This window comes from Manacus candei, unplaced genomic scaffold (assembly GCF_025592945.1).
Source record: "Manacus candei isolate 608988 ecotype Guabito, Panama unplaced genomic scaffold, ASM2559294v1 h1tg000015l, whole genome shotgun sequence".
Taxonomy (NCBI): domain Eukaryota; kingdom Metazoa; phylum Chordata; class Aves; order Passeriformes; family Pipridae; genus Manacus; species Manacus candei.
The window spans coordinates 22,551,813-22,564,782 of NW_026138063.1; the positions used below are offsets into that span (position 1 = coordinate 22,551,813).

At 43.4% G+C, this 12,970-nt stretch overlaps 1 protein-coding gene across 1 annotated transcript in view; it reads right to left on the bottom strand.

Moving 5' to 3' along the window:
• The window catches only part of STAG1 (stromal antigen 1), a 159,144-nt gene that overhangs the window by 56,884 nt on the left and 89,290 nt on the right, over positions 1-12,970 (bottom strand). The window contains exons 6-9 of the mRNA XM_051782368.1: positions 10,658-10,734; positions 6,823-7,027; positions 4,645-4,796; positions 882-955 (exon numbers count right to left, since the gene is read on the bottom strand). Of these exons, the coding sequence (XP_051638328.1) occupies positions 882-955; positions 4,645-4,796; positions 6,823-7,027; positions 10,658-10,734 (508 nt within the window). The remainder of the gene's footprint in view (positions 1-881; positions 956-4,644; positions 4,797-6,822; positions 7,028-10,657; positions 10,735-12,970) is intronic.

Sequence of the window (12,970 nt, forward strand, 5' to 3'; positions counted from 1 at the left end):
TTACCTGCTGGTCCTACACCCACCCTTCTGTTGCCAGGCAGCTCAAGGCTCACTGACCATAAACTACAACCTTCCCTTCCAGACCAGGCTGGCTACTGAAGATCCAAGCTCCAGCTCCACGGGGCACACTCATATATTTCTCAGCACAAACCTGTCCAGCTTTCCTGCTTGTTTTTCTCCATGTTTACAATCACCCCTCTGTCCAACTGAACTATGGGCTCCTCACCACCTTCTAACCCTCTGCTCATACACCCTTTCTTGCTTTCTGTCATTTTTCTAAAAGATTTCAGAAATTCCAAAACTTTAAACCAGAATTTAAAACTGAAAGGTTAATTGCATAGTTTAGTATCCTTGAATTTTATCTTCTGACTTCAGTAAGTCAATTAACATTTAAAGAGTTGGTTGCACTAAGGTGCTGCAGATGCTCTGAGGCATCTCGTGATGTAAAACTACCCTAAATCTATTTTAAAAGACTTCTGCTCTCTGACAAGTCATATTCCCAATCTGCTTCACATCCAAGCCATACAAAAGGCCAGGAAGGCTAAAGACACTCAGCAGCCAAGATATGCAGTGATCATTTGATGAATTTAAGGTATGTCCAGCCTGAGCTCCCACCCTGGACAACTCTTCTTTTCAAATCACAGACATTCAAAGCCCACATTCCCACAGCTCTTTAAAGCCATTTTACTGAATTAGAACAAAGTTGTGTGGATGGGCTCTGTTGTGGAATTAAGGGGGGGTTACACTTAATATGTTCTTCCACAACTTCAAGTGTTTTTCATAGTGCTTTTGTGGCATCTACAATATTACAGCACAAGAGAATCAGCACAGAACCTGCCCCTGCCATTTGTTATGGCTGTACTTTGTTAGCATTTCCTTACCGGTATCTATGAACAAATATACCCTTAAAAATAGAGTTCATCATATTCTCGATTTCATCTTGGTTTTCTTGGAGCTGCAAAAAAAACAAAACAAAACAAATAAATAAAATCCCATTGCTTGTTATAATTTGATATTCTACAATTCCTGGTTGGGAAACATTGGAAGACCACAGAAGAGCACCTTAGAGGAATCTCCATTTCTGCTTTTCCAGCAAGTGCCTGTATTGTGTGCATATACATATAAATATTTACTTTTACACATGCAATGCCTTAATGGAAGAAAATCAACATTCACAATCAACATCAATGCAGTTTCAGATTAGGCCTTTGAAGTGATCACCAATTTTTGCTACTGAAGATAAGACAAGCAGAGACTTGTTCAGTAATGTCAGCAGTGCTGTGTCCACAGTGAGACTGAGCTGAGGGAGTGACAGCTGCAAAGATTAATTTGGACAAAATTAATGCTCTGTTTAGAGAAAGTAGCTGAAGATGTTCTCAATCTTAAGTCTGACTGTCAGTTGTTTCAAACTTCAGCACCCAGGGTAACGGGGTTTCAGAACCAGGACGCTTTCCAGAATTGGAGCACATCTGACATCCAGGCCTTTGGCTGCAAAGAGCCAAACCAAACCCAAAGCCCAATCCCAAACAAGAAAGGTGTTTTATAAATATGAGAGGTTTTTTAAAAAACTTTTTATTTCCTACATAATATGGGCATGTTTTGCAAGTACTACTGGAAGCTCACCTTGTGCCAATGAATATGCTAACACAACTTGGAATTAATTACAGCATTCTCATACTGTCAGCTTTTGTACTACACTAAGTAAGTATGACTTAATTACACCTAAATGCATCTTTTTTAATAAGATGGCACCAATTTTATACACTCAGCTCTAGGAGCAGCCCTGCTCCCACATCCAGAGCCCTCGTTCTTCCATGAGGTGTTCCTTTTGTCCAAGCAGGGCCCCATGATGTGTGGGAATGGAAATGTGCCCATATTCTCAGCACAAAAACCACAACAGAGCCTTGCTAGAACAGAGTGCACATATGTGTAAAATAATGAAACCTGGATAATTGTGGGTGTGCATATTTAACAGATAAAATATTTCACAGCCAGAGGCAGCTTCTTTGACTTCCTGCATGGCAGGAGCTCACAAACACTTTCACCCAGGGGCTTATGTTTTTCAAGCCCTGTTTATAAATATTTCTACAGTATCTTCCAGGTAAGAGCAGAAGTAGCTTGCAGAAATCAGTCAATGAAGCCTCCCAGTTTCCTAAAATGTAAGGAGGTGCTGTCTCCATTTTGCACATGGGGAAAACAAGGCATGAAGTGTTCTTGACTGAATTGCCAAAGAAATGAATTCCACAGTAAAAGGGATTCTGTACAAGGGGTAAAGCTGGTGCCCCCCAGCTCTGTGTGCACCACAGGGCTCTACACCAAACAAGCATATCTAGACACAGTTTCTGGGAACAGCCCTGCTTTCAGCATCAGCTCAACCCAAATATGCACAGACTAACTGCTTGCTCAAGAATTCATAACCCAAAGGGGAGCATGAATTTCTCATCACTCCTCCATTGGGTGACTCCACAGGCAGGTGAACATCCACGGGAACATGGGGGGAGAGGCACAGGGCGTGCAGTAAAATGGGGATGGGAATGAACCAAGGAGCTCAGGAGGCTTTCTGAGAAACTACCCCAGCCCTGACAGGGAAAGGGGAGCTCCTGGAGAACTTGGGCAGGAATCATTGGGATGTGAACACAGCACAGAAAGGAGGTAGGACAGACTGGGCTTCCTGAGCCATGAGACACTTGAGCCGCTGAAGATGACATTAGTTTGAGAGCAAAATGAAGCAGCACAGACGAAGGGAGAGCATGGATGGCTTCCTCCCTCTTCTGCCCAGAATTCACAGCTCACTATCAACACAAATCATCTGGTCCAGGTCTCCAGGTGCTGGGGCAGAGCTGGTGTAGAAGCAGAATCAGCCATTCAGTAGGTCCATGTGAGCTCCCTTCTACCTCTGTGTACTAACATTTAAAGGCTACAATTCCCAGATGTATTTTAGATTCAGTAATGAATTTTCTCTGAAACTGTAATTGCTTTTTACACTCTCAGCTTTTCTAGATCATGCACTTGAATCTGAGTGCTTAACTTCAGGCATCTTGAGAGAACATCTGTGTCTTGGGATTCCTGCTCTCACCAACGCAAAAGTGATTTAATACTCCCCACTCCTGAACCTAAGTGAGGAATGAGGGAAACACTCTCTTGTTGACTCTGCAGGCAGTTTCAGAAGCTCAAAAAGACATGTATGACAAGCAGGAGATTTGAATTCCTGGCAGCAGCTACAACACAACTTGCTGTGTTTGATGGCAGATTGCTCCAGAAATCCCCCAGCTGAGCTGAGAGGGCCCCTGCCAAGGCAGAGACTCCCCAGCAGTGAGCAGGGGGTGACAGGGCAAGGGACACTCAGCCACTGCTCCAGCCCCTCTGCCTCACACTCACCTGCCACACTCAGCCTGGCAGCTGTCCCTCTGGTACTTGAGGAAGAGAAACACGTGTGGATGTGCTTAGGAGGGTTTATTATGATGGCACTTCATCAAAAGAATCGTCTAACAAAGTGCCAGCACAGAATATCCTGTAAATTCAGCACAGTTAAACCCTGGGAATACACAGCATTATGTCAGGAACTGCAATACAAGCTCTGTTCCAGCTATTTTGCCTTTCAAAATGCTTTAAAGCTGGCATTCAGTTTGATATTTCATTTAAAATGTTTCTCTTGCATGGAGAGATTGTTCTTACTTTGTGCCTTAATGCATGATTTTTAAGAACTGTGAAAATCAAATATAATTGTGTTAAGGATATAGGGGTAAAAAAAAATACACAATTGTAATTATCCCTAAACAAAGACTATAAAGTCAAGTAATTCTGAGTCAAAGTTATACTAAAAGACTCTAAGGTGCACACAGGTAAAGCACCCAGACAACCTTAATTACCACAGAGTAAAACTGTGGTGGAGGAAATATATTCAAAACTAATATATTAAAAATAAAAAATTTTAATCAAAGTCACATAAACTTCAATTTTTCAATCACTCTCATGAGTTTTACTTGGCATCTTTACAGATTATGGCTGTTTGGCTGTATATGTATTAATTTTCTAATTGTCACCTTTAAGTTTCTTTTAAGGACAACTCTAAACTGAAATTTCCTATGATATAATACTTTAAATTATTTAGAGATGATTACAGCAACCTTCTAATGTTTTTTCTCCCCTAATGCCAGACTGGTACTTTTGAAAAGTGACTTCAGTGTCTCCCCAGCTTCTTGTCCCTGAGTCCAGGTTCTACAGCCCCACTGCAGTGTTCCTTGAAAGCAGCTCCAACAAGAAGCAGTAATGAGACACTATGGAATAACTGCAGGGATCAGAGGGAGAAATGGGCAGTGCAGGGAGGGACAATGTGATCCTCTTGTCAGAATCTCTTTGCATAATCAGAACAGTCACTACTTACAACTTGAGACTCTTCCTGCCTGGTCATACAGAGAAGCCTGAGAACAGGAATCATCCTGTGAGTGCAAAACAGGCACAAACTCAGCTGAATGTATTCACACAGGATTTAATGTAGCCCAAGTAATAGGTCTGAGGTCACACAAACACCACTGCAGAACTCATTTCTTTCTCACTATGGCACTCGAGTCACAAACCACCCTGGGCTTTCTGTTGGAGGGAATGCACGTGAACAGGCAAAAAAAAAATCATCTTTTCACTTGCCTCTTTTCTTTTCTGAAGCAGCAGCTCCAACCTCTCATTAGCTCTTTTGCCAATCATTTTGTTCCTCTCAGCTTCATACTGCCTCTGTGTATTATCCTGATGGATGCTCAGGTTTAAGGCAACATTCACAAGAGCAGTCATAAGCTTCATAGCTGCAAAGGCAGAAGACAGAACTTGAGTCTTTACCTGTAATCAGAGCTAAACCCCCCCATTTCCTCAGCACATCCACCCTCTCAGAAAACACCCACCTCCCCCTGGCACACAGCCATCTGGAAAGCAACCTCACCAATGCAGAAGAGAAGCTGCTCTGACTTATCCTGCTACTGCTCAAAGCTGGGAACCCACAGGTACTTCTTGCCTTAAGTTTCCTGCTACAGTGAATAATTTCTCATTCAAATTGACTGGCACAGAGGAAAACTGAAAACAAGGACCTTAAAAACACTCCTTCCAGAACTGAAATTCTACAAGTAGATTTTCATAAACTTGATCAAGACTGAGCTCCCCGGTATCATGTGGACCTCTGCTCTGCAGGACAGCAGCATAATTACATGTGCAAACACAGCTTGAAGGCAATCTGCAGAATCAAAACAAAGCTCTCAAGCTCGTTAAAACAAGCAAACAAATAAGTAAATGTCCTGGTATTGTCACTGGTAAGTGCTGGAGATCTCTGGCAGGTCCTGTTCCCAGCACACTGTCAGGTACAGGGTAACTGATGCAGTAACTGAAGTTAGTTTGTGATAACTTTGGCTTTAGCTTCAGCTTTTCCTTGCTACAAGTTTCCAGCTACACAATCCATTCCAAACAATGGGAACTCCTTCTTCCACACAGCAGAGGCCCTGGGTAACATCTCAAACGTGTGGTGCTGTTTCCTTCCTCATACTTTCCAAACATCCCATGCAGGGATGGACCAACCAATCCAAGGGAGAGTGCACAGACCCCACTCCATAAACTCTTCCCTACGAAACAATCAACCCCAATCTGAGCAAACAGCAAATCAAAATCCCCTGGAATTGCAGATGGCATCAGATGGAAAGGGATACAGTTTAAATAACAGGCAGGTATTTCCAGCAGGTTACCTGTGGCTCAAACAGTGTTCACCTTTGAATGCTCCATTTGTAGAGGAAACTCTAAACCTGGAAGGTTTCACCTGCATAATTCAAGGTTTTATCAGCCCATTGCTGAATAACATGAAAAGCACGAGGAGGGGACGAGTTTACAAGAGTTCAGTCACTGTGAGCTGAAGGTTTGGGGTTTCAATTTTAAAATCAAACTCCACTCCAGATTTGAGTTGTTTTTTCAGTATCATTGGAAATCTGCCTCTTCAATTCATAAAGAGAGATGAAATTGTAAACAAATTTTGATTGAGTCTCTTGGACACTGGGTATTACACTCAGAAACTGAGCAAAATTGTATGAGGTTGATTGTGGAAAGACCAAATCAGTAACAAATATTGGCTGTAGCAATATTCAGATTCTGATACATTTCTGTAAAGGTGAACCTTGCAATAAAATGTGTTCCTTGTCACCTGACATGACCAGCTTTAAGCACCAACATCCAAGCCTGGTATTACTTTGTAATTGGAGAAAACCAGTTACTTGTAGAGAGCAATTCATCCATCTTACAGCAGACATAGAGGTCTGATGAAATACACTCTAGAAAAGCCTATTCCTATTCCTATGCTGCACCCAGGGCTCTCCTTACATGCAGGCAGCTGCATGAAAGGTGTGGTGTGGCTGGAGCCCTTCACCCTTGGCCCAGTGCTCCCAAACCTAAAACTGCTCCAGAGTGAAGGTCAGACTGTTCTTATTGGTGCACAGAAATTCTCTGATAATAAAATTATCTTGACACTCCTTAAGAATGAATATGTACTCCAAAATACCAAATTATTAAGACATTCTATACAACAAAGGAACAACTAATAACAAACTCCAAGACATAAGCACAGCACTTCTGATTCTGAGAATCCACTGGAGGCCCCTGGGTATGACCAGAACTCAGTGCCCCACCTACTCCTTTCCAAACTAAAAAGTGTACTTTGAGTACAGCTGTACCATACATGGCACCTGGCTTTGCTCAAGCTCTCCACAATTCTAAGTGCTGGTCAAATCCCAGGCAAGGCAGGAGGAGTTGTCCCAGTGGCTCAGCAGCAGCAGCTCCTGAGCAGCAGCTGTCACTTACCAGCCAAGGTACTGGTGTGCCTGAAGGCCCTGACCTGGGAGTCCGAGAGCCCTGTGAGCAGGGAGATCACCGTGTCCATCATGTACTCGTCGTAGATGATGCTGTACTGGCACTGCCGGATCAGGACCCCGATGAACTCGCAGAAGTTGGAGCGGAACTTCTTCCACTGGGGCCCGGGCATGGTGAGGGGATAGTCCCCACTGTCCTGCAGGGCAGGGAAAGCAAAACAGGGAGTGTTGAGGGGCTGCCCATTTCAGTTATTTTAATGCTGTTGTAGCCATCCCAGGCTGAATTTCTAAGCTCGTGTTCCTTCAAGCCAAGGAAGAATAACAAATAAAACCCACATTATTCTTCAATAAACGGGGAACCTCGGGGGCACAAAACCACTTTTGCAAAGACTTCATTGTAACTGTTTTACACTTGCACTATTGGCTCTATATAGTCCAAAATATGTATCCAGATTCAATTCTTTTCCTTGTGTCCTGGGTTAGGAAGTGGGGGGAAAGCATGAGAAAGGAATATTTCCAATTATTTAAGGTCAAAACCTAAAGAAAGGCTTGTGTAATTGAAAGCTGTCACTCTCCAGCCCCACTTCAACTCCAGGTTAATATTCTATTCAACTGGCTGCCCCTCCCCACAGACTTTGCTTTGCTCAAGTTTACAGTTGAGATCTTTTCAGAAAGTAAACACTGCTCTGTTTTAGCTTATAAACATAGCCTTTTCCTAGAGGTAAAACTTGCCTTCTGACAGAGGAAATGCAAATTTTACTAGAGATTCATCCACTCCATCTTCAAAAAGCTATTACAAGATTGGAGTAGGCATGTGAACACTCAGTTCCTTTAATTCCTCTCCAAGTCTGCCCTGACTGTTCTCACTTCACTGTACAAACTGCATTTCAGTGAGACCAGCCCCACAGAATTAGAACATGCTTCTTGCCCCTTCCCTGAAAAAGCCTGAATACCACCTCCCTGGCCACCTGGTTTGTAAGCCAATTCCAGATTATCCAAACCATCAGGGCAATAATGCTCCAGCCTCAATCTCTCCCCCAGGATAAGAAGTCAGTAGTACCAAAGTTAAATCCATTTGTACATATTCATTCTGTGGTTTTGTGCAGAACAAGCTCTTTGCTCCTCAGGACATGTTGTACTGCCCAGACTGAACCATGTAAAGGTGGTAATGTGGGTGTAGAGGAGCTGCAATCAAATAACCTTGTGCTTAAACTTTATATATTACATTCCCCTGCAGCAAAACCCCTGCCCCTCAAATTTAATCAAATCCCACACATTTCAACCACACCAAAATGATCTGATGGACCTCTGCACATGAACTTTGGTACATAATTACACTTTCTAGAGGTGGGGATATGCAGAGTTTTGGAGCAGCTCCTCAGAATCTCTAGGGCTGTGTGTAACTACTCACAGATGTGTGGTGTATTTTTACCTGCAATCACAAATCACACAACCCTTTCAAAAGGCTTCTGGAGACTGCCCCAAGAACACCTCACCTGGCTGAAGTGGGAAGAATGAATTTACAGTAAAAGCCATTTAGTGGATCTTTTACTGTTGAACACCAATAAAAACATGACACATTAGTGACACTGATGTGATACTTGATGGCCCAGCACTCAGAAAAGTCAAAGCAAACCAAGCCTTTGTTCACCTGCTCAACTCTTAACACAAGAATTATGAGGCAATCCACCTACAAAATGCCTCTGCTCAGAAGCCAAGCACCCAAACAGTGTAGCCAATCGATGTCCATGGAATTCCCCACCTCAAACTGAACTTGTGGCAGCAATGAACAGTTATTTCCACCATTTAAATCCTGCACAGGCATTGCTCCATTCATGAGGAGGAAAATCAATGCTTCAATCCCTGCCCTAAATGCAGCAACTCGGGCTAGCAGCCAAATGATTCCTGCAGCACTGAGGGAACAAGGGGACAGTTGGGATTTCTGGGCTACTGGCAGAGGTGTCCCAAGGGAAATGCCAACAGATAATCCTGGAGGACAAAATATTCACCAAGTTGCAGTCTAACACTAACAATTTGATGCTTTTATACTAAACCCCACAAATTCTCTCACGAATCCACTCAAGTGTTAAGGCAGAAGCTACAGTTATTAGAACTGTAAAAGCTCTGAGAAGTTTTAGGTAATTGAGAAAGAAAGCTCATGCACCCTGTGACTCTGAGACATCCTGCTCTTAGGTACATTCATGCCCTGCATAAGGAAGTGGTTGTTTCTCCTTTGAGAAACAACTTTGACAGTTTTTGAAAAGTGTTTTTGAAAAATACTTTCTTCCATCAGCTGTGGGACAACCTCCCCTGGGTCAAAATCAAAGTTCTTTGGCCTTTGGACAGTGCATTGGTCCCTTATTTTATATGATGGGACTGGACTACACACCATATCCAATGCTGGTTTTTAAATGACCCAAGTAAAATTTAAATTACACCACTGCATTTTAATAACTCTGCTTGGTGATGTTTTAAAAAGAGAAAGTAATTTAGCCAGAATGCAGCATGAATTGATACAACCCTTCGGCTCATCACTGGCCACCCAAATTTTATTCTCTGTCCATGCACACAAACTGCCTGAACACCTGAGCACAGCAAAGGAGCACCCCATGGCTGCAGTCAGGTGTTCAGTGAAATATCTTCTACTGAAGGCCATGAACAAGATGGAAATCATGCAGAAGGAAATCCTGAGAGAGAGCAGTGCTTCTATTTATAGTTTTCCTGCTTAACTTTCTGAATCACAGCCTTGGCATTCCATTTAGAATTAATTGATCAGACAGACATTGCTGTCCTACAGAAAATTCCTGTTTCAGCATTTGTTTTCCTCATTAAATAAAAGGAACGCTCAGAATATCCAGCTTTTTATACGTGAAAATCAAAGGAAACACAGTTTTAAAACCTCAAAGCTAAAAAGCATTCACCATTAGCAACATGTTTATTTGGACAGAAGACACACAGTCTGACTTGTAACACACTTGTTTTCAACTAAATGCTTAGATCTTTTGAAAGAGTACTTCTTTCTGCATCACTGTTCCAAAATGGCACTTTTCATGTCAAGTTCCTATTTGGTTTAAATTGCCATTTCAAAGGAACAGACCATTACTCTGCACACAGAAAACAGCCCAATGGTGCCAATGCTGTGGTTCTGTCTGAGGGCTCTGCCTGTCTCAGGCCCTGCAGTTCTTTGTTGTGTGGTGGCACTTCCAGGAGGTGAATGTCAGGGCCCAGAATGGCACTGCCAGGGGCAGGGGGATCAGAGCCCCACAGTTCCTCCTGTGCTCCTCTCCCTGAGCTCTCCCTGATCTAGGAGGGACACACACACAAGGGGGTCCCCAAAGCCACACAAAGATCCAGGAGGGTCTCCATGGGTCCAGCCCAGGGCTCACATGGTCCCAGGTGGTTCCTGCACAGTCAGACCTGGCTCTGTGACACCCTGGAGTGAGCCTGCTCCCTGCTTCTGTGTGACACTAGACTTCTGACCTTAAAATGCCTAATTCCCAACTTTTCAGTACCAGTATTTCAGATCCAGGGCTTACCCAACCCATGGCACTGACCTGTCAAGGTGAGTGACTATAACCACCTTTCAAATTATTCTATTACTTGTTGGTTGTTCATTATAAATAATACCATTTATCTCCTTCCTAAAGCTCATGCTGGCTTGTTATTCCTCATCCAACAGCAAAATTCTCTGCTTTGCTTGTCAGTGCAATTTCCCATACTGAGACATTGTTTTCCCACTGTTTTTTTGCCCATTGCATTTTTAATTTAGGATAGGAGTATACAGTAATATATTTCATAATATTTAAAGAACTATTTGTATACTCTACCTCATCAAATTCTTCTGTCATTTTCCTTATGATTTCTGCATTTTGCATGTTCCTAAACATTTCAATTCTTACTGTACCTGTAATGCAGTGAAAGAAAAAGAGAAGTTAACACAACCCATTTTTGGAACGTCAAAGTCTCAATGCTTTCCTGCTGCTAAAGGAACAGCTCAACAATACACACAAGAGTATGGAGTGCAACAATAACAGGAATGCTTTGAACAAGGCTGTCTCTTGAAGAAATGGGTAAAAAGAAACCATTTGTCCTGTAATGTGCTTTCAAACCAGGAGTTAGTGACATTTCCATCTTTTCCTCTTGGCAGCCAAGCCAGTGCAAGGCAGCAGTGACAGCAACGGGGACTCACGTCCTGGCTAAAGGTGCCAAGTGTTTTCACTTGGTGTGCAGAACCAAAAGAAGCCCATGTTCCAGGTCCAGCTGTGCCCTCTGTGTGCCCAGCCCTGGATCCCAGATGCCCTGCTCCCTGTGCAGAGACAGGCAGTGATGGCAGTGCCCAGCTGAGCCCCAGCACAGCTCAGGGACGGAGGCAAGTCCTGCCCATGCCAGGGCTCCCAGGCCCAGCAGCAGCACCTGTGGCTGAGTCACTCCTCCCTCTGGGTGCTGCATTCCCCCCAGCACCCCAACAGCCAAGCTGATGGGATTAACTCTTCACTGGGAATCCAACCAAGCTTCCAAAATTGAAAATGTAACAACACAATGGCCATAAATGACAATTCTTGTGACATGATCCAAATTCAATCAGTACAAACAAAATATTTTGACCCTTGGAGCTAGAGACTATCTAAATACCCAATGACATCACCCAAGACAACAGAGAGACACTTTCTTTGCTGCTGCCTGATCTTCTCTTGGTCACTTCACAATCTTCTTTTGTTAATGCAGGAAATGCAGAAAAATTAAGCAAACTGCAGAGCTACAAAATCCATCCCAACACCATTAACATCACAAAAGAGTAAGTCCCACAGCTTTTGCAGAAAGTTCAATTGGATTAATGATCCACTGCATGGCTTCAAAAATTCAAACCCTAACAGAAGCAGCTTAACAGTGAGCAGTATTATCCCTGTACAAGGGAGAAATAAGGATAGTTTAAACATACTGAATATTACATGAATGTTTTAATTCTGGTATTTTATTCCTTGAAAAAGAAGCATTAGAAACATCCACATTTCAAAACATGCCAGCACAGTCAGAGCCTCTGTATGTTACTGGGAGATCGGTTTACAACGCAAATTAAAAAGTGATTTCTTGAATTGGTTTTGCTTCTTCATGAAATAACATTTAATTGTTACCTGTTTCATACCGGGTAACACTGTCAACCTCAGTTCTGACAATGACAAATTTGTGCTTGGTATAATTTCTGTATTATTATTAATAATTTCTGTATTATTAATAAACAATTAGTAATGCAATATATCCATATAAAACCAGGAGCCCAAGAGAATATCATCATGTGACCACTGAAGGTGTGTTTTATCAGCTCAGAAATCACCTGTACACGCAGATATATTTTAGTATTTCCCCCACCACTGAGAGTTTTGTTTTGATCAAGTGCAGCAGTTTCCCAGTATGTCTCAGTACTAATACAGATGGGTGTTCTTGGAAACCCCTCTCAGGTGCAGGAACCCCCTTTCTGTCCCTGCCTGCTGCATCTGCTGCTCTTCTCACTGGCAACACACCCCTCAGTCAGTCAGTGACCTCCTGACCTTTGTTATTTTACTGCTTTAGAGCCCTGATCCCAGTTTTATTCCTATCTGTTTATGACTTTTCTTAATAACCTGGAACAGCTTCAGTTTCTGTGGGATCATGGCCAGGCTCCTCCCTTTGTGTGCCCCGAACTGACAGAGCACCAGCTCCGTGCTGGGCACCCCAGGGCTTCCCTGATCACCTGCAGGGTTACAGGTGAGGTTGGGGGGATCCTACATTCCCCCCCCCAAACAAACACTGGCTCAGTTCTTTGGGAGAGGGATGAAACCACTCCTGATGCCTCCCAGGGGTGCTGGGGTGCACAAGAGCTCAGCTCTGCCAGGGGAGTGCCAGCAAACATCGAAGGAGAGGAGATGAACAGCACTACCCACTCACTGTCAGGTCTCCTTCCTTCCTCCACCTTCTATGGCAAAGTTTACAGGAGGCAGAATGAGAGTTTCTGCTTATCTGGCAGTGGGCACCTGAAGCCTTTTCCTCCCACCACCTTCCCCCCCCAGCCAAAACACAGCCCCACTGGCTTTGCTGGAGCACTCTGTAAACGGGCTGTGAAAGCTCTGCCCACAGCAGGTTTCACGGTGTCATCACCACATCCC